At 39.9% G+C, this 20,988-nt stretch overlaps 1 protein-coding gene across 1 annotated transcript; it reads left to right on the top strand.

The window, feature by feature from the left end:
* The first annotated feature begins 651 nt into the window (after positions 1-651).
* On the top strand, positions 652-19,348 carry LOC108924349 (uncharacterized). The gene is made up of 9 exons (XM_018735667.1): positions 652-728; positions 917-1,252; positions 2,084-2,131; positions 2,337-2,413; positions 2,628-2,724; positions 3,020-3,109; positions 6,697-6,894; positions 7,050-7,142; positions 18,913-19,348. The coding sequence occupies exons 1-8, from the start codon at positions 683-685 to the stop codon at positions 7,109-7,111; spliced, it is 954 nt and encodes a 317-aa protein (XP_018591183.1). The 5' UTR covers positions 652-682; the 3' UTR covers positions 7,112-7,142; positions 18,913-19,348.
* Positions 19,349-20,988: the final 1,640 nt, after the last annotated feature.

Below are 20,988 nucleotides of genomic sequence, written 5' to 3'. Positions count from 1 at the left end.
AGCTCAATGCCTTAGACACCACATGCAGGCCACACCTGACTGATGGTGGCAAAGTGTAATAACAAAAACAAAACAGGGAGTATTTGTATCTCATCTTGTCACTGTGGAGAGGTGCACGGTGAAAATAGTAAATATAGATTAGATCAGAATTTACACCTGGTGGAGACAAGCGGTGGCAGGTTCTCATCACCCTGTGTGTAGAAAACTCCCCTGAGTTTTTCTCTCATTAAAAAACATGCTTTTTGTAGGAAAATGTGACTCTTATGTCCTTGACTGGAGAGTTTGTGACTTGGGGATGTAGGGATGTGCAATCCCATCTGTTACCCTCTGATTCCCTGGATATGTTTCAAGTCACCATGATCCTTAAATAAGGCGTTAATAAAAACGATCCGATGGACGGAGGGTCAATCCATACATAGTGAATTCATACATTTCATGCCATTGTCCGCTCAGCTTACAAATCCCTGCCTTGTCAAACAGAGCATTTTACACAAACTGTAATCAAAGTACAAACTTGCATTACATTTAATGTCATTTACATGCAGTTGTTTTATTTTTTCTTATGTCCTGTGACGTTCAGAGCCAAGGATCCTGTTTTGTGGTTAGATTGCTAAGTCCGGTGTGAGATAGTGAGTTCAGTTAGTGAGGAAATCCTGCTCACTAGTACTTGCCAGTTGGTCTGATGACTGCGAAGATGCCTTCAACCTATATGTGCCTCTTCTTCCTCGGTAAGCATATTATTTAAGATTATTTCATTTTTGTTTTACTTCTGAAATTTCTCTCTTGATGGTTATAACATTTTTCTAGAATACACAAACCTTACCACAGGGTTGTCCTTCCAGTCTGACGGTAACCCATTAACAAATCATTAAAACTTGTAATGCAAACACACTGACACGCCTTATTTTATGTCAAGTTCTTCTAGGAGTCTCTAATGCAGACAACATCAATAGTTCCTTCAGTCTCTCTGATGAAACCCCTTCAACAACTGCTATTACAAGCGAGGCCATAAACAGGACAGATAGTTTCAGCCTTAACGCCAGCACTCCGAGAAATAACGCCGAGGTGGAAACAGCTGAAACGCAAACAGCAGCAGCACCAACAGCAACAACAAGAGCAGCAACAAGAGCAGCAACAACAGCAGCACCAGCCAGTCAGACCACATCGAAAGTCACCACCAGGCCGAGCTTCATGAGCACCACCACCGCAGCACTAAAAACTACCAAGTCCATTGCTCCTGTTTCCAGGCGAGGTGAGATTCTCGCAGCTCTCAACACCACGAGAGACAAACTAAGCTGGGACATTGTGCTCGGCAACAGTGAAAAATGTAGGACGTAAAGTCCTAAGGAGCAGAAAAAAATCTTCTTGACCTAAAACTAATCAAACTGTACAAAGGAGAGAATATAATAAATGAGTAATGGAGTTTACGCACTGTTTTATCATTTTAAAACATTCAGAATATATTACAATGCAATGAAAACAAAGTCACGCCAAATACAGTTTGTTCTATGTTGCTTGCATATCTCATTGTGTAACTTAAACCTTGTTCAGCTAATACTGCACCTCTGCCATATAATTACTATCAAATATAGCACAAGTTGAAGATACATACTCCTTACGTACCTAACAGAATACAGAAGAGACAAGCACCATAACGGCCATTAATTTCATGAAATAATAAGCGTGATGTTCTGAACTTCTGTGGTGTGATCAGGTGGCAAGGTGGCGCAGTGAGTAGTGGTGCTGTCTCACACCACCTGGGTGATATAAGAGGACATGGGTTTGATCCCTGCTCAGTCATCTTCTCCCCCTGTCTGCATGGGTTTCCTCCCACAGTCCGAAGACATGCTGTTCAGGTTCACCCATAGTGTGTGAGTGACAGAAAGAGTGTGTGTGTTCCACTGATGTATGGATGAGTGACCCAGTGTAAGTAGTGTATCTAGCAGTGTCAGTCACCGTGGTAAATAATGTGTGTGGGCTGGTAACACTACATAGAGTTTGCTTTGGAGAAAAAATGTCTGATAAATGTAATTGGTCTAGATTCCTTCAGGAATTGAAAGGACTGCGCTGTTGTTTTTTTTAGCATCTACCACCAAGAGTACAGAATACAAAAAGAATAACAGCCATTATGGTAAGGATATTATTAATTTAGTATCAACATCAATGGATTTACATTTTAGTCATCTCACTAAAGGAAAAGATAGTAATTCAGTAATTAAGCTCACCACGCATTGGAATCTAATGCAAAGATACAATTAATTTGATAACATGTTTTATTATTTACATACACAGACCTTTACATTTCTTTCCTTCAAATCTTATCTATTTCTTTTTAGGATATGTGATTTTAGTTGTTATCATAATTGTCATCTTCATCGTGATACTGAGTTTCTTCATTTGCAATAAGAAAAAGGTAAGCAACCAATAGTGGTCCCATTTTAATATTATACACGTTGTTTACTTTAATCTGGAAACTTCATCATTATCTATTTATAAAGCTGGTTTTTAACTGTACAATGTTTTAGGTGTAAGTATGTTAATGAGAGGCTGAAAAGCCACAATCCTATTCATTTGAATCTGTGACCTTTGTTGAACAAATCTTGATTCCTTTAACACTGTCGTTTCAGCAATATTCGCTTAATTCCCAAAATGCACCCCAAGAGGATACTGGTATCCCATTAAATGCTATGGATCAAGAGGCCTTTGAATCTGTGTCACCTAAAGGTGCTGAAGCCCATTCTGTTTCCCATGTTGTACTCTTTTATCTACTTTGTTTTACACCGATGCATAAGTAGCCTTACATCAGCTGGCATGACTTACATGCATTTGCAGAAAGTGCCGAGAGCTGCAACAGTTTTAAACAGTATTGACAACTATTAACAACAGTTTTAGAATCATGACACCTATCTTGATTCAGTGACAGACGAGTATTTTTGCAGACAGTTTGCCTATGAAGTGTGAACCCTTCTAAGAGGTGCACTTTAAGCCAGATCATTGTACATTCTCACCAAAACTCCAGAGCCGAAAACAATTGTCACCAACGAGACAGAGGCTGCTCCTGAGAGACCCAAATCGGAGGCTGGAGGAGAGAAGCCAGAGGAAGACAAAAGTAAGTCTGAGTTTACAGTGAAAGAGGGACCACTTTGTAGTACAGAGGGTAAGTGGTGGCACCTGTTCATTCAGAGGTTGCAGGTTTAAATCCCGCCTCCTCTTTTACTCCCCGATGGTGAGATACTTATCCTGAATTGCTCCAGTGTAAATGACCCAGCTGAAGAAATTGGTCAATAATTGTAAATACCTTTGCATTGTAAGGTGCTTCTAAGGAAAGGACTAAAAATGATAGATACAGAGTTTTAAATAAATTGCTGCAGCCAAGTGTTTCCTCCTCTTACAGCACAGTTTCTGTTTATAGTGGTGTAAGGGTAAATTGACTTGCACGCAGGAAAATGATACACAGTACAGGTTAAGGTGAAATGGTAAATGTGTTGTCATGACAATGAAACTCAGGGTGGTATGGGCAAGATCTCTCTGACACTCACCAAGAGGCTAGAGCAGAAAGTGAGGGTGGTGGGGAGGTGCGGCAATGTCACTTCTACGCACATTTGTTCCATCTTTTCTTCCTTGCTGTACTTTTTCCAGACCTGGTGTATTGCTTTATAACTGGCATTTAGTTGAATTAGAGATCCCTAACCTGAGATTTTTTTTATGTTGAAAACAGCAGAGGATTAAACAGAAGTGGTTTCAAAAGAGTGTGACACAAAGAAGGCCAAAATCTTCATCCAAACCACTTCCTCTTCTGAAAGTGCAGTTGAAGAAGGGAGAGGTCCTTCCTTCTGTAGTCAGTTTTCTCAATGTTAGGCAGGAAAACAAATGTTTATGCTCATAGAAAGCTGGGTTTTGGTAATAGAATGAATACATTAACATTGTATTAAGCTTTATTAAACAAAATAAATACCTGAATACTTCTCTAATCTGTGATTGTACTAAGATCAGTTTATATTCTGCTATTTGACCAGCTAGTCTCCTGGTCAAAAAGAGCATGTTAGCTGGCAGTGTAATAATTTAACTGACATCCTTCTGGAATATTCGTAAATTGAACATTGAAAATGTATAAAAACAACGAATCATGTGTAAATTGACTTTTGAAGTAAAGTTTTATTACAATACGAAGCCCATAAATCTTTATTCTGAAGGCAAACTGAAAACGTTCAAGTGTGTCACACTTTGCAACACATCTATGTTCTTAGCAAATTCTCAGAATGATTAGGTAAGATGAGAGAAAAACCACAGGATATCTGTATATCTGTCAAATAACCTTTTTATGTATTCCTATTCATATATTGGGGAAATGTTATTCTCTTATCATAGTTGCTGTTTCAAATCTTCCAGTGACAGTCAGAAAAGAGTAACAAAATAGAACAATTTCATTTCTCCTTTGTGATAAAACACTAATGACACACACACTTTGCAGTACCCAGGCCTACCGCTTGGTGGAAGTGGCTGCTAATTCAGTAACACCCCTGTCAGAAAATACTGAGCTCTCTACCTTAGACAGCAACATTACAATGGTTAGACGAGGCACCTACTCATATAGCTACTCAGAAAAAAGTGACTCACTCGTTCATGCTGCTGCATTATCACACACACTGAGTGAAACCGCTTGTCCCAAGCAGGGTTGTGGCGAACCGGAGCCTAACCCGGCAACACAGGGTGTAAGGCTGGAGGGGGGAGGAGACACACCCAGGACGGGACACCAATCTGTTGCAAGGCACCCCAAGCAGGACTGAGACCCCAGACCCACCAGAAAGCAGGCACAGGGCAAACCTGCTGTGCCACCACACCCCCACTTCTGTATTATATTCAGTCAAATATAAATATTAGGACATATGATTTTTGATCATTCACCACCGAAAAGCATCAGCCTTTTCACACGGTTTGCATCAACTAATCCAAGGGGAAAACATTTTGCTTTATTGCTGCTATGCCATGAATATCTGCATTAACTTGTGGATTTGTACAACATGGCACTAATTCTCTGTGAACCATAAAGGAATTTTGTGTCTGCGATGAATGCGACTACCCCAGCATAGCATTTGGAAAGAGTGATTTTTAAAATGTTTAAAAAGTCATACAGACAACAATTGTCACTAGTTATGAACATCTTTGGGTGCAACCTCCTCAAAAATTGCAAACATTTACTCTACAAGGTAGTTGTGCTGCATCTAATTAAGTCAAGAAAGTGAAAAATCAGACTTAGAGAGGTATGCAGGGATCCTTGGTGTTGTATATAACCGAGTGGTAACGGTCAGCTCAGAGGACATTTATATTGCACTCACTCTTCCTGCGACATTATATCATTTTGAGATATGTGATATCTTGGTGCTGAATGCATCTTGGATGTTTTAGATTCCTATGACTTTGTGAGAGCGCTTTGTAAGTCAGTGGACTTGTGATGAAGGCAATGGCCAGAGGCCATTCTTTACAGCAGATTGCTGGTGAAAGTAAAATGACAGACAAACTCAGGTGTGCAGAGGAACACCTGAAAACGGTGAAGTGATTCATTTCAGTGACAAATGGACTGACAGGTCTTTCAGCCAACATACCTGACACCTCGTTCTCCTCCTTCTCTTTTAAGTTGAAGAAACTGTGGCATTTTGATCATTTTTAAATTTACATTTATCTGACGCTTTTCTCCAAAGAAACTTGGAATATTAAAATACTTACAACGATTTTCCCATTTATACAGTTGGGAAATTTTTATTGTATCAGTTCATGTTAAGTACCTTGCTGAAGGGTACTAAAGCTAAAGGTGGGATTCAAACCTTCATCCTTCAACTGCAACGCTGCAGCTCTGACTACTACACAATCTTCTGCTTTCATGGAATGAATCAGTGTCATACTGCACTCATTTTAATTTTGGTAAAACGGTGTGCTGTTGAAATAAAGTTGCATGTTGCGAAATCTCAGATGCATTTATTCCATAACCTGCACTGATAAAGGAAGTGTGTGTTGTGTCTTAAGAACACAGGACTTGAAATTTGGGTTTCACTGCTTGCAATTTCACCCGTCAGTTAGAGGATAAGTTTTCACTTTGAACAAACCTGTTTCACTATTGGCGGGTCTGGGATTCGAGTCTTGCTTGGAGTCCCTTGCGGTGGACTAGCGTCTCATCCAGGGTGTGTCCCCTCTCCCTTTGGCCTTGCGGCCTGTGTTGCTGGATTTGGCTTCGGTTCACCGCGACCCCACTTGTGACAAGCGGTTGTAGACATTTCTCTGTGTGTGTGTGTGTGTGTGTGTGTGTGTGTGTGTGTGTGTTTCACTATCTTGCTCAAAGACATAAGACTCTCCTTTGCATCCTAGAGCAGTTGACACTTCCTGTTCTTGGCCTTCTGAGCTAGGTTCAGTTCACTCGTGGGTTCTCTATTTGTTATCTTTCCTACAGTTTTGGATCTACTTCAAGCTTCCTTTAAACGCTAATGTGGCTCTCCATCTGAAATGTCTACCCATTTTGGACAGCCATTCAAAGTCCTGGGCAGAACTTTCTTTTATCCCAGCCCATGCTGCAAGTTTCTGTTTCTTCTGTTCTCCTGCAACCTTACTTTTATCACCTATAATGATTTCATTAAATGCTCATTCTTTTGACATTGCACTGAGTACGTCCAGCTCATGGGCACATTTTATATATGTCATACAAAGGGAATCCAGCAAATTCCACCGGGAAGGACAGCACCAGCTCCCAAGCACACCTGATCAGCACTGACATGCCTGAGGAGCGGCTGCTGAATGTGAAGCAGATGGACACAGATGTCTCTAACCAGACCTCTGTGGAGTCCCTGAAAGACCAAATGGTTGAGAACAGCAAAAGCAACACAGGGAATGCCATTGCCACTGAGGGTTAGTATGGGGACAGGAGACAGGCTCTACTGTATTGCTGGAAAAAATAAACTTGTTAGGAAATTTCACTTATGCACCTTGGGACCAGTTTCCTAACTGCTGTACCACCACCTATATTTATTTCCCTTCTTTCATCTGTGTCTTCCTTGGAGCAGTGCCCACTGTCAGGGAGCAGACTGACAGCTTCTCTGAGGTCCAGCTGAATGAGCCTGTATAGACACTGTCCATCCAGGGACTGCCTCAAGACGGTGAGGTCACACTGGGGATCGGGACCTGTTTTCTCAACCACTGACACATATCCAAATAAAAGCCCAGTGTATAGGTGTACCCCGCTATTCGCCCTTAATCCATTCCTGAAAATGGGGTGGATAATGAAAAGGTGGAAAGGGGAGCCCATTTCCCATTATTCCTTATGGGAAAAATTATAGTTGGTTACCAGCGCATCCCAGAAATCACAGCTAACTTTGACAAATGTCTCTAAAAGTGAGGAAGGCTATTAATTTTTCAAAAGTGTTTTAGTACAAGCGCCGATACCAGGAAGCTGGATAGCAGGGTACTCCTGTAGTATTTTGGCACCAAAGATTGATATTACCTCACAAAAATGTCTACACAAAATAAATTATTATAAAGATCATGCATCCAAGGAGCTACTACATGAAAACCAAGGGAAAAATGTAGGAAGTGTTGTGAACACACTGATAATTTTGTCAACATGTGTCTGACTAAACTGGGGTTACATTTCAGGCGCACAGGTATATTCCATGCAAAGATGAAACGATACCCAGGGTGATTTGGGTCAAGCCTCTTCAAGAATCCCGCCAACTCCTCCTCTCAGAGCTATTAGCTCACAGACAAACAGGGGAGAGTTTGGTAGAGATTAGGATGTGGTGAGAGCTCCGCTTGTGAGGAGATCAAAGCGGGCATGACCAGAGCAGGTACTTCAGAAGAGGGAGAGCTGGACAGCTAGCTTGTGTGGGACTTAGCGACTCAGGGACCTTAATGATTCAGCTCATTTCTGCGCAGCAGCCACAATGAAGTCCTTGTGCTGCTCCATCTTCCTCAGCCACCACCACTGGCTCCAGCTCCGCATTACATTTGTTCATGTAGCAAACGCTAAATGAGCCTCACACCATATCGCACACTACGAAATACTGGGTTTTACTGCTGCAAGGAGCAAAAAGTATCCATTTTTAATGGATTTGACAGGACAAAAGCCACCCTTTTATGAAAGAAGATTCTGAATTGCATAAGTTCAGTAATGGGGTAAAAAATAGAAGTGTGGAATCCATTGTTATTGTGTTATTTTTAATCATATTACTGTTATACATTATTATGGTATACAATTTGTTATAATTTTCTCTGCTGAAAGTTGTTTTAAAAACTTTCTGGCTATGAAAGGTAGCTGTTGCATCACCCATTCGATAACTCCATTAGTCCCACACAACTTGTTCCTTAACTCTTTGTTCATGAGGCTGATTTTGCTTAATGTGATGATCGACTAACTTCTTTGGGTAAGGCCTAAGTTGTGATGAGGTGAAGTTAATTGCGCACCATTAGTACCTCAGGTTTTACAGTGTGTGACATGTGGAAAGATGGGGAAGTCAGCCTATGCATTTTGAAACAAGTAGCAGAAGTTTAGCTGCTTCCACTCAGGGTGTCACGCAGAGCAGGCAACTGGCCTTGCACCTGCGTGCGTTCATCACAAAGTCTTCCACCCGCCAGGGGCCGCATCCTGTGGAATTCACACCATTGGCAACTGTTGATGAAAGCTTCAGTTCAAATGGCCCTGTTGTTAGCAGCAGACAAACACATCTATCTTAACAAGGATAAAAAAAGATTTCTCAGATACATCATCATTTTCTTTCATCAGTTCTTAATTCTAGTTTATATATTTACTAGATCTATATTATATAATTATGATTTACCTGTCTAGGAGATCACATCTTTTATCCAAAGCCAGTTATACACTGAGGGGCATTATTTGTGAGGTTTTCAGTTCTTAGTGAAGGTATTGCGGTTATATCTAAAGTTTAAGAGCTTTCACAGCTTAGTTGCTACTCCATCATGGGCCTCATTTACATTTACTTGTTTAGGTGACACTTTTCTCCAGAGAGACTTACAGTGTTAATCTACTTACACTTATTTACCCATATACAGAGCTGGGTAATTTTACAGTAGCAATTTAGGATAACTACATTGCTTAAAGGTACTATTGCCAGAGGTGAGATTTGAACCTATGACCTTTGGGTCCTCAGACAGCAGCTCTAACCACTATATTACCAGCTGTCCTGCCTCAGGCCAATTTGTGTAACACAGACCCTTCAGCAACATTCAGTTTCATAGTGCCCCCTGTACTGTGGACATCATGAGATTTTCCACTGAACAATGCCAGCAGAGCTGACTCAAGAAGTCCTATTTCTAACATCTGCTTATGTGTAAAATCCTGTTCACTTGGACAATGCAGACACAGATGAGAGTGAAACAACACACAGCATGCAAGTACAAGCCTGCCTGACACCCAGAGCAATTATTGTGTTAGTCCACTGATGTCTTGAGGAAGCCTGTTAACAACCACAGTACATTTTGTTTAAAATAATACATCTAAATATTTTATACATATATTTATATTTAATGAGGGGGTGCAGTGGCGCAGTGGGTTGGACCGCGGTCCTGCTCTCCGGTGGGTCTGGGGTTCGAGTCCCGCTTGGGGTGCCTTACGACGGACTGGCGTCCCGTCCTGGGTGTGTCCCCTCCCCCTCCGGCCTTATGCCCTGTGTTACCGGGTAGGCTCTGGTTCCCCGTGACCCCGTAAGGGATGAGCGGTTCTGAAAATGTGTGTGTGTATTTATTTATATTTAAACCAATTCCTATAAATAATCTTTGTAATGCTCACATATGAGCAGAAGACAATATGGTTAATACAACAGAAAAAGATTGACATTAGTGGCACACAAACTTTACGCGGAATGAGTCAGATCCAAAGCCAGATTAGTCACTGTGAGGTGGTAGCGCTATCCGATGTACCGCTGTTCTACTTTCGGCACCTGAACAGCAAGGTTAAATATTAATGTAATGTTTATTTTCACTTATTTTCAGTTCATTTTAATTTTAATGTAGCTCAAGGTTAACACGTTATAACTCTTATGTGAGATTTGCATTTATTATAGCTATGCCCGAGACTTTTACTGAACGTTGTAAATGAGTCCCCAGTAACAAATGAGAGTCATGGTTGGTATTTAAGTTAAAATTCTTTTTAATATGTTCTCGTGACACTATTCTCAATTACACTCTTGTCTTTCCGGCATCCCATCTATGGTGTATCGCGTCAAACGCCTGATGTTTCCAGTCTTGATTCTGGAGCAAAGAGATGAGCAGCTGATGAAAACAAAATAAATTATTATTATTATTATAGCTTTTACTTATTGTGACTTAGTAACTGGACCTACAAATAGGTTGTGTTATGATCAATGTTCTGTTCCCAGTTGTGTTTGTAAGTTCAGAGCCCAATGCATTATTGTCACCTTTAAACAAAAGGTTTGTATAAGGAGACCAATAGCTTAGTTCCTGAGCCTAAGTTACTGTATCACATTTCTCTGTTATAATTAATTTGTCCCTTTTTAATTATATCTTTTACCCCTAAGAAGCCCATTGACCCCAGGGGACAGAAAGTTTTGCAGTGCTGGCAGTTTTAGTTCCAGTAGTTTGCCAATGTGGAAACAGAAACCGATTAAGGCGATTGTGCAGAATTTGGTCCACTCCGGACACACAGCCAGCATTGTGTTCCTAAGCAGGCCTCTCCAAGCCAAACCCCGCCATAGGTCTCAGTGGTGTGGATTTGTAACGCTGCCTCTGGCGCCCATAACCCTGAGACAAGTGGTCACGCCCGCATGGAACCCATCACCCCACTGTGCCCTGGGGTGTGATGGATCTTGGGGGGTGGATTAGGCCCGTCTGGGGAATGTCTGGGTTTGACTCATGAGTTCTCATAAAGGCCCACCTGTGCTCCAGTTGCAAGGCATGTTAGATTTACTAACTACATCGACGGGTGTTTAGGGGGCATTACTGAAACTACCTGTTTACTAGCTACATGCAAAGCATAACAGCTGCATTACAGGAAATCAATGACATAATGTTATGCTCACAACATATGAAATTGTTAATAGGTACAAGACACAATATCAAACTGTTTTCTTTACATTGGACAAATTTCTTCAGTGGCTGCTTTAAATCCCTGGAACAGCCTGGAATTTCTCCACTGCATAACAAAAATACATTGTGCCAAAAAAGAGGATGATTGTACGATCTGGTTTCATATCCTCAGCTGTTTTTAAGAATCCAACAGGTTTAAGTTACTGTGCTGTTTCAATGTACTGAATTTGAAATATACTGAGTGTGTTACTCCTATAATTCACATAATAGACAAGAACCTGACCTCATACTCCAACCAAAGCATTTTTTACCCCTTTTTCTCCAGTTTTATTTGAACCCTGTTAACTAAAAAGACTGACATCCGAGCCAACCTAGGAAGGGTGGTGACAGGCATAGAGCACCTTGGATGTTTTCTATCACTTGCTTATTTTTACTCTAAAGGATGCAGATTTTAGAATGGAAGAGAGGTCTATTTTCTGGATTCCACTTGTGATACAGTAGGTGCAATAACAAAATGTGCAATGATCCCAGTCATCTTACAGACTCAAGGGAAAATAAAGTCAAAGAACAGCTAATCTGGCACGTAACTCAAACTGAGGTCAAAAACTAAGGCATAAAGTAATTGACCATAATAATAATGATGAAATTTGTTCTTTAAGGGTCACACTCATAAGCAAAGGAAACAGACTTCCTTTTAAGGAAGGTGTTAACATGTAGAGTTGCATTACAGGAAGTTGGCATTGCAAGTAGCCAGGCTTGCATCACATGCACAGCCAGAGATTATTACTAGTAAATGGTATATTAAATAGTGTCTTGAACCATACCTTTATAGGTCACACATTATGAATGTAGCGTAAGTCTGTCAGAATTTGTAATATATTTAATGAAATATCTGTTTGTTCTTCATTCAGAAGGATGAAAATGTGCTTGACGAATTTTAATGAAAAAACCTATATCCTGTTCTTCATTATCTAGTATGATTAAAAATTAGGAAACTGCTGACATTGCAATTATAAACAATAAAAGGAAGTTACAACCATTGAAAAATTAAAAAAACGCAAATGCTGATGCCTCTATTGGCTCTATTCCACCTGGTTTTGCATTGATAGGCATGCTGTAAGACAAACTTAGAAGTAAAAAATTTTTTTTCACAGTGACAGCAGATACAACCCGATTGCCTGTAAAGCAGTATAATTAGCTCTGGTCACAGAAGAAGTTTTTTTACTGAGGGGTACATTTTCATGTCTGCCAGCCAAAGCCAGATGAGCAATATTCACAGACATAACTCATACACAGGAGGAAAGTCCTCATAAATATCTAAGGTATAAGCTGAGTTCTTCTTTGACAGTAGGGCTGACCATGACAGGACAGTAATTAAACTGTAACTTTGCTCCTGCTTGAAGATCCATCCATTTTACAGGAGTAGACATCCCAGTTCACAGACAGGATGTAGTCATTCTCTTGAGAATGGAAAAATGTTGAGCTGCTGTGACCGTATTGTATTGTGTCTGGTTAACATTAATGGAAAAAGTATGAAACAAGCCAACATTATTTAGAGATCTTTCAGTTGTGCAAAGAGAATGAACCTCATGATAAAATTCTGAAGTTGCTTATCAAAAGAGCATTGGGATATGAATGTTTTGCAGAACTCTGATCGCTATTCTTTCAAAGCTGTTTTATGAGTTTGTAGGCTGCGGAAATCAGAATAATCCAGAAAACTTGCTGCCCCTGGACTTTCATTTTATTAGTGTTTTAATAAGAAAAGAACTGCAATAAGTGTTACAATAAGAACTGATGTAACAGCCTAGGTGCGTTGATGTTTTAGACCTAAGAAACTTTCAGAGGTCTTGTAAATACAGCACACGAAAGAAAATTCACTTATGAGCAATATTTAACATTATCTATCCATTCATTTTCAATAACTGCTTGTACTGAGTAGGGTCGCAGCGAATCACTATTGAACAAAAGGTTTAATTGTTGTGGGGGGTGTACACCCTGAACAGGACGCCAGTCCATTGTAAGGTAGTCCCACATACACACATTCACCCATTCACACATTACAGGTAATTCAGCATAACTAATCCACTTGAACTGCATGTCTTTAGACTGTGGGAGGAAACCGGAGCACCTGGAAGAAAGCCATGCAGACCCAGGGAGAAAATTAAAACTGCACCCTGACTGAGCAGGGATTAAACCCATGTTCCCTCACACCACCCAAGTGCAATGAGGCAGCAATGCTACTAACTGCTCCACAATGCCTGTTATTCTCCACCAATCAGTTATTTCCATTTATATAGCATATTTACTGAGGACCTTGCTCAAATGCCTTCCTCAACAATAGAGGGTCTCTTAATATTTGAAACCTATGTATTGTAATAAAAGTGGGGGTGCGGTGGCGCAGTGGGTTGGACCGCAGTCCTGCTCTCCGGTGGGTCTGGGGTTCAAGTCCCGCTTGGGGTGCCTTGCGGCGGACTGGCGTCCCGTCCTGGGTGTGTCCCCTTCCCCTCCGGCCTTGCGCCCTGTGTTGCCGGGTAGGCTCCGTGACCCCGTAAGGGACAAGCGGTTCTGAAAATGTGTGTGTGTGTGTGTGTATTGTAATAAAATTGAAAAAACCCCTTGCTGTAAGACTTCCTATACCCAACACAATGTATGTCTAAAAATCATTGCCAAACATAGTTTTCAGTATTGTTATAGTCAGTGTATCCTCCAATAGACTATTCTTCTGTACTTTCTTAAAATATAGGTCAATGTTTGTTAATTACATTTTGTTAAAAGACATCAGTTTTGCCATTTTATTGTTACAGCCCATGGACCAAAATGTTAAGGAAGTGATTTTTTTTGACAAGTGTGATCTGTGTTGCGAAAAGATAGGCTGTTTTTTATTGCTGTAATAACAGTGTGCATTGCTGGACTCTGTACTTCCTTCATGTGGGGATTGATGTGGTTGTTGGTGTCTGTCACTGCAAACCTTGCTGCTTGATCATTGGAGGGATTCATTTTATTCTAAGGGAAAGCAGGTGGTATCTTGGGAAGCCTCTGTCCCCTTGAATCATTTTGCTCTAACCAGAGCTCACACAGAGGAACCTGACATATGATGAGGCTATAGAGTGCTAGTTTAAAAATACTACATAAAACAATGGATGACTGCTAAATATAACAACAGATGATTACTTTGCCCTTATACTCACTTATGAGTATAAAATAAGGAATATTTTGCCACATCAGTCTCATTTTCAGTCACTATAATGGTGATTTTATAGTAATTCTACATACCTCTGTCGTCTTCCATTATTTCACTAGGAGGACTGGGCGGAGTTATTCAAGCAAATTCCATTTTTTCAGTTAAACTGAGATAATTTAAGATTTATTGTTGCCAAGTGGTAGGGGGGCGTGGTGGCGTGGTGGCGTGGTGGCGCAGTGGGTTGGACCACAGTCCTACTCTCCAGTGGGTCTGGGGGTCAAGTCCCGCTTGGGGTGCCTTGTGATGGACTGGTGTCCTGTCCTGGGTGTGTCCCCTCCCCCTCCGGCCTTACGCCCTCTGTTACCGGGTAGGCTCCGGTTCCCCACAACCCCGTAGGGGACAAGCAGTTCTGAAAATGTGTGTGTGTGTGTTGCCAAGTGGGGGGTGTGGTGGTGCGGTGGGTTGGACCAGGTCCTACTCTCCAGTGGGTCTGGGGTTCGAGTCCCGCTTGGGGTGCCTTGCGGCGGACTGGCATCCTGTCCTGGGTGTGTCCCCTCCCCCTCTGGCCTTATGCCCTGTGTTACCAGGTAGGCTCTGGTTCCCTGTGACCCCGTATGGGACAAGTGGTTCTGAAAATGTGTGTGTGTGTTGCCAAGTGTTGAGAATTTAATGCTTTGTTCATTTCAACCGTGGATGGATTTAAAGTTCTTTTTGCCAACCCAGACTATGGACATTTTTATTTGACTCCAAATTACAATGTTTGCAAAAATAAGTATGCATTTATGTATAAAACAATTGACCCTTAAAAATTCTGATGAAATGTTGTAAATTGGTTGGATATTCAACACAATAAAACAATTTTAAGAACAATACATAAAATTTTAGTTGGTGAACATATTTAACATATCCTTTGTAAAGGCTGGGAGTTGAAGGACACCATAACTAGGCAGGTCCGTCAGAAACCACGAATATGTGGGATACCTCCAAGTTTTGCAACAAATATTGAATACAATAACTGGCAAATGAGAAATGTTAGACTCAGTTAGATTGTAAAAATTAATTGCTTTCTTTTTAACACTTTAAAATCATTACAGAGGCCACTTCTATTAAGCAATCTAGAGAGGCTATCGAGTAAAAACCTCCTCATCCTCGGTGCCCTTGGGGAGTAGAGATGGCCATGCCTGTCATTAACAAAGAGGCGTGCCTTCTTTCGCCTCAGTTCTCCACCACACTCTCAGTGGAGCTAACTGAAAGGTCAGAGGTCAGCCAATCCTCATTACTGGTGTGCAGTACCCAGGAGGAGTAGAGTGATAAGTTCAGAGTTGAAAAGTTACCTTCTACACATTACACAATGTAAGAAAAATTTTGTTTTGATTTTTTTTTTTTTGCATTTTCCATTCAGTTTTGTTAGATTAAAAATACTTTTGGTGTTAGTTCAAACTATATGTCAGCTTTTACAAAACTATTCCACATTCTTGAAATGGGCAAATTTTGGCGAATTTTGGCACCAGGTTCCAAGCAGCCAATATTTCAGTACCTTTTAAGAGCTGATGTTTTCTAGAATGTTCTGGTGCTTTCCAAAATCTTCCAGTTGCTCCAAAGTAGCAAACTAAAGCCGACACTCTTATAGAACTAGTGGTATTTTTCTAATCAGTAAACTTTAATCATAATCAACACAAAAATCGACGTTACTAAGAACTCTGAAAAATTTTGTTGCGTTGTGTTATTCTACTGTGAACAAGTGAGCCTTTACAAAAAAGCTATTCAGCCATTGCTGTTATATGCACATGTATTATATACAGTGCAACATCAAAGCTGTGTATGTACTACAGACTGATAAAATTAATATTCTGATAATATTTTGCCACTCCTTTTTATATCTCCTTCAAAAGTACCCCCTATTTATTTTTCTTTGAGTTCCTCCTTATGCTTCAGTCCTTAAGGATGCCTGTGCTGTTTTTCTTGTAAAAACTGTAAATAACACAAAAAACATACACAGATAAAGATCTGAAGATATTAACAGTAAACATCTCCTAAAACACTGATTAAAAAGGACAGTAATTTTTTTTAAACGGTTTGTACTAATGAATGTTTCAGAGTAACATGAAGGAAAGGCAGCTCTTAAGAACTTCCCCTTTTGAGTTTTGTTTGTTCTTTCAAGAGTCTTTTGATGGAGGACTTAATGTGAAGCCCTTTGACCTCATGTGTTTGTTTTTCGTTTCGTTCACAAAAGTGCATTGGCAACCCATGCACCCCTCCCTGCCTTAGACGTGGAGTTCTGATAGCGCAGCTGTTGGACAAGCTGCAAAAGACAGGAATAGTGTGAGCTCCACGCATTACGTACTGCTCTATACTCATTCATGGAAGGTATTTCTGGTGGCCCTGTTTGAAGCACAACACAATTTTCCAGTCCCAGCTAAATGCATAGACAGACTTTCGAGTTCTGCGGGTGTGCAAGCAGCATCCGTGTGCACATTCACAGTAAGAGGAAGCAGATATGAGGGCCTCGTGTATGTACAATGTCCAAGAAGACCGAAATCTTGAGGCTCAGAAAAAACTGTGAGAGGAGATGTGAGTTGTTTTTTTTTTTTCAATCATAAGACCATTTGCAGTGAATTAACAGGCCTCCATCATCTTTAATTCCAAATGGTAATGCTGTAAGAGTTGCTGTCAAAATAAAACTTGCCTTGCCTTAATCATCACAAACTATCACATTAGAAAACTGCAGATTGCCTCGGATTAGAAAATCTCTGTCAAGATGATCATTGAAAGATGATACATAATTATAGTAATGGTGCAGATTATAGCAGTATTATTATAATTATGTATTGCTTAAGTAATTAGAATTTTGACTTCTAGGTGGAATGAAGGTGCCTGATGATCTCTTTTTGCGCAAAGCCCTTAACATGAATGACTGATTCAGTTCTATAAACAAATGCACACATATTACTCCTGAGATGCCTAATTAAAATTATATGCTGATGTCATGTGCTACAGTTTGACATATCTGACACCTACAAAAATATCTCTAATTATTTAGTAAAGGTAAACTTAACTTAAAATGTGTCATCATTCTACCTTTTAGAAAATTAATACTGTTTTCACTTTTTTACCTTTTGGTTTTATTTTAGTCCATCTGCTGTTCGTGCATTTTTACAGCCCTGCCTCTGCTGAATGACTTAACAGACCTGCAGTGATACCACTGAAGCCTCTGGCCTCCGCATTCCCTTTAAAAAATTTGAAATGCACTGAAGAATGGAAGAACAGCAGCAACCTGAACATAGTACTGTATCAGGATATTCCAAAATACCAGTTAATATTTTACATCTTCTGAGCATCCATTCTCTTCATGGTGAAATTGAATTATTTTCAAATCAAAAAGGTATTATTTTATACCTTTATAGTGTAGCAAACAAACTTGACAAAATGATGGCAAACCCTTTTCCTTTTACTGACCACAGTTAATGTGACAGTAATGTACTTTTTTCGCTCTTACTTTCCCATGTTTCAGATGTGAAGATCTACATTTCTGTTGTAATGCACGCGGATATTTAGTTTACAATAGCTTGTCTAAGCAGTCTGATTAAGTTCTAATGACAAAACAAGGTTTCTTTAACAGGTGAAACCCTTGAGCACAAAAACTAACTTAACTTGGATATCTGAAGCGCTCATTTAGTTGCCTGACATCAGAGAAGAGTGCACTACATCAGGACCCAGATTAGTTCAGAATCAGCAAATCCTCCCAAGAATGCATGCACAGCCTTTCAGCTGCCCATCACCCTCCTCGATATATGTACAAGGCTAACGATGCCTATCACTTCTCCAGGTCTGGACTAGCTGGTCATGCTCCAATGGCACAAGAGCTCACCTGAATGCTGCAGTTTCAATATGAAGCCATTGCATCCAGAATGTTCTAAATAATGAGTAGCTAGTACTGTCTGTAAATGTACTCTCTGAAACGACCAATCCTGCATTCATCGATCAACTGCCAGCAGGTGTAAAAACTGGGCTGTTAATGCAGTTATGTAGTGGCAGTTGGGCCAAGTGACACTGAACATCAAGGTTCAAGGTTTATTGTCATAGGTACTGTGTACAAGTACCATGAAATTCTTCTTTGAGTGCTTCTCCACAGACTATGAACAAAAAAACAATAGATAATACTGCACACATAAGGTTCACTGCTTATGTGTATCCTCATAGACGTGTCCAGCTGTTGGTCCAAACTGTCACCTTTACTCATTCACAAATCTGCTTCCCAATCTACTCTTCACTATTCAAAAAGAAATGGTCCAGAAAAACCTTCTACACTATTTCAACCTTGCTAGGGTAATAAATGCTAGAGAACAACTATTTTCTGCAGAATTATATGGTTCCCACAGACCACTAACAACTGAACTACAGAGGAGTACAAAGAACAGAGGAAAAAGAAATGCCTGCAGGGTATGCAAAAGCTTTTAAGCTTTTATGTTAAATACCACCAGTACTTGCTCAGAAGATAGTAACAGGCATCAGTACTAGCTCCGTATCTGAAACAGATGTTGCGGCGGCAGGTCCAAAACTCATGAAAGCTACCACAAAAGAAAGGTGTGGCCAGAAAGATGGAGAAGATGGGAAAACTTACTTGTTTTTATTTTACTTTTAAATACTGAATATCAGCCTCAAGATATATGTATGTGTTCTGCTTACAGAATTATGAAATGAAGCCTGAAAGACCATGCCAAATGGAAACCACACCAAAGTGCAAGCATGTCTGAGGGCCAACATCCCACAAGACGTCCCTTGGTCAAGGGGATATGCCACAGTTATTTCAACACATTGCCATTTCATGCAATCCCCTAGCAAGACTTTATTTCACTTCTGTGTCCCTGCTTGATTATGCAAAAGTAGATTTCAAAGCTTAAATCTTAAAGCCAAAGGCAGGGCATTTATGAGTGAGGAAGTTCTTGAAGACCCCACAAAAGGCCATTTCTGAACAGTATTAATGATGCTTCGCCTGCTTTTGCAACCATATTCATTTAATGCAGCTTTTTAAACCTGAAATATTATCAGTGACCCAGTATTTATAATTTGTTTTTTTTCCAACTAAAATGTATTAAATCATGGTTTCCCACAATTTATCATGTCCTACAGCACTAAAGTTAATCTGCTTTCAAAAAAATTAAGATTGATATATAAGTTTATAAAAGTGTTATGTGTACTTTATTCACTCTAATAAAATACTTTTTATTACTCAAGTTTTAAAATGTTTTTCTGACTTTCAAAAATGCACTTTTATAATTTGGAAACTATTAACTTACAAGATCTATACATCACTGAATACCATCTTAGGACTTAAATTTTTCAAACAAGTTTTTAAAAAAGTTTGATAAAATGAATACCTTGTCAGATTTATTGATTTCCTTAGAATTTACTGTCCTAAAAAATATATTAAAGGCTCTTGCAATTGAAAGTAATTAATGATGTAGTATGTATAGTTACAAGACCATCACCATCTTGTAGTCTGAAAGTTACTTGTTTCAAATGAAGTAAATCCTGTGTGCATGTTGCCTTTGAGTCTGTAGCATTCAAAGCACCTCTCAACAATGTATAAAGTGGCTTCTACAAGTGACAGGCCTACTCTGGCCATCACCTGTTGCTAACTGCTGCCATAAAACAGCTTCCTGTGATTCACTGAAGTCCAAGGAAGAAATCACCCAATGACTACAGCTAATAATAGGACTCATGATGCCCAAAACGAAAGGACAAAAATATCAAAGCTAAATGGCCATGAAATTAAAACAGTGAGCTGAACTAGCTTGCAAAATACAAAACTCTACAATTGAAAGGAAGGACAATACCATGAGGTAATGTAGTGGTTACTGCCATTAACATCCATTTGGAAAACATACATTCAAACCCTTCTTGCTGTCAGATCCTTGAGCAAAATACTTTTCCTGAATGTTTCAGTAAAAACTACCCTGCCAAATAAATGGGTAAATAATTACTCATTAAGTAGCTTAGCAGAAAAATCCAACACTGTAACTTGCTCTCAGAAAAAAGATAAGTGATATAAAATAACACAAAAATGCAATACCAAAGTTTTTTCAACACACCAGTAATGCACGTTCCAATTCCCAAATGAAAGTATTGAAATGTAAATGTTTTTTGTTGCAACAATGACAGTATATAAGAATATATTAAACAGAAAAGAACACTGCATGGAATGCAGAGCAAATAGAAGAAATTGTACAATAAAGGTCATCCTAAATACTTGTAAATGTGTCAATGTGCTTTAACACACATCAATAATGTGACATTAAGATTTTATCCTGTGGTCAGTATTCCTCAGCGACAGGTGATGACATAAGTCCTGACGCACAGTAGGTGCCTTAATCCAGCTGTGAAGCAGTACTGTTCTGCTGTAGCTCTTGTGGTGCTAGAGGAAAAAAGGCGTTGGGAGGGCATGCTGTGAATGCTACCATAATCAAGAGGCAACTTTAAGTCAGCAGACAGAGGGGTACTGGGACACCATTTGCTTCCATCTCCCTGTTGAACTGGATCCAAAAGTATTATGTTCCCTGTATCCTCTATTTATATAGGATGCATATTTGAGGGGACGGATAGTTTGGATGCTGCAGTAAGTGTGAAAGCACAGAGAAAGCCATGCCCTCCTTCGATGAGCTATTCCAAGCAACTGTGACCAACATGAATCTCCCCATGACCTCAAGGGCTTTATTTCAGGTTTACTTTCTCATGATTATGGGATCGCCCTAGCAGAAATATGA

The sequence above is a fragment of the Scleropages formosus genome, chromosome 16 (assembly GCF_900964775.1).
Source record: "Scleropages formosus chromosome 16, fSclFor1.1, whole genome shotgun sequence".
NCBI classification, from domain to species: Eukaryota; Metazoa; Chordata; class Actinopteri; order Osteoglossiformes; family Osteoglossidae; genus Scleropages; species Scleropages formosus.
The sequence above is the reverse complement of the archived record's forward strand: the minus strand, read 5'-3'. Positions and strand labels throughout refer to the sequence as shown.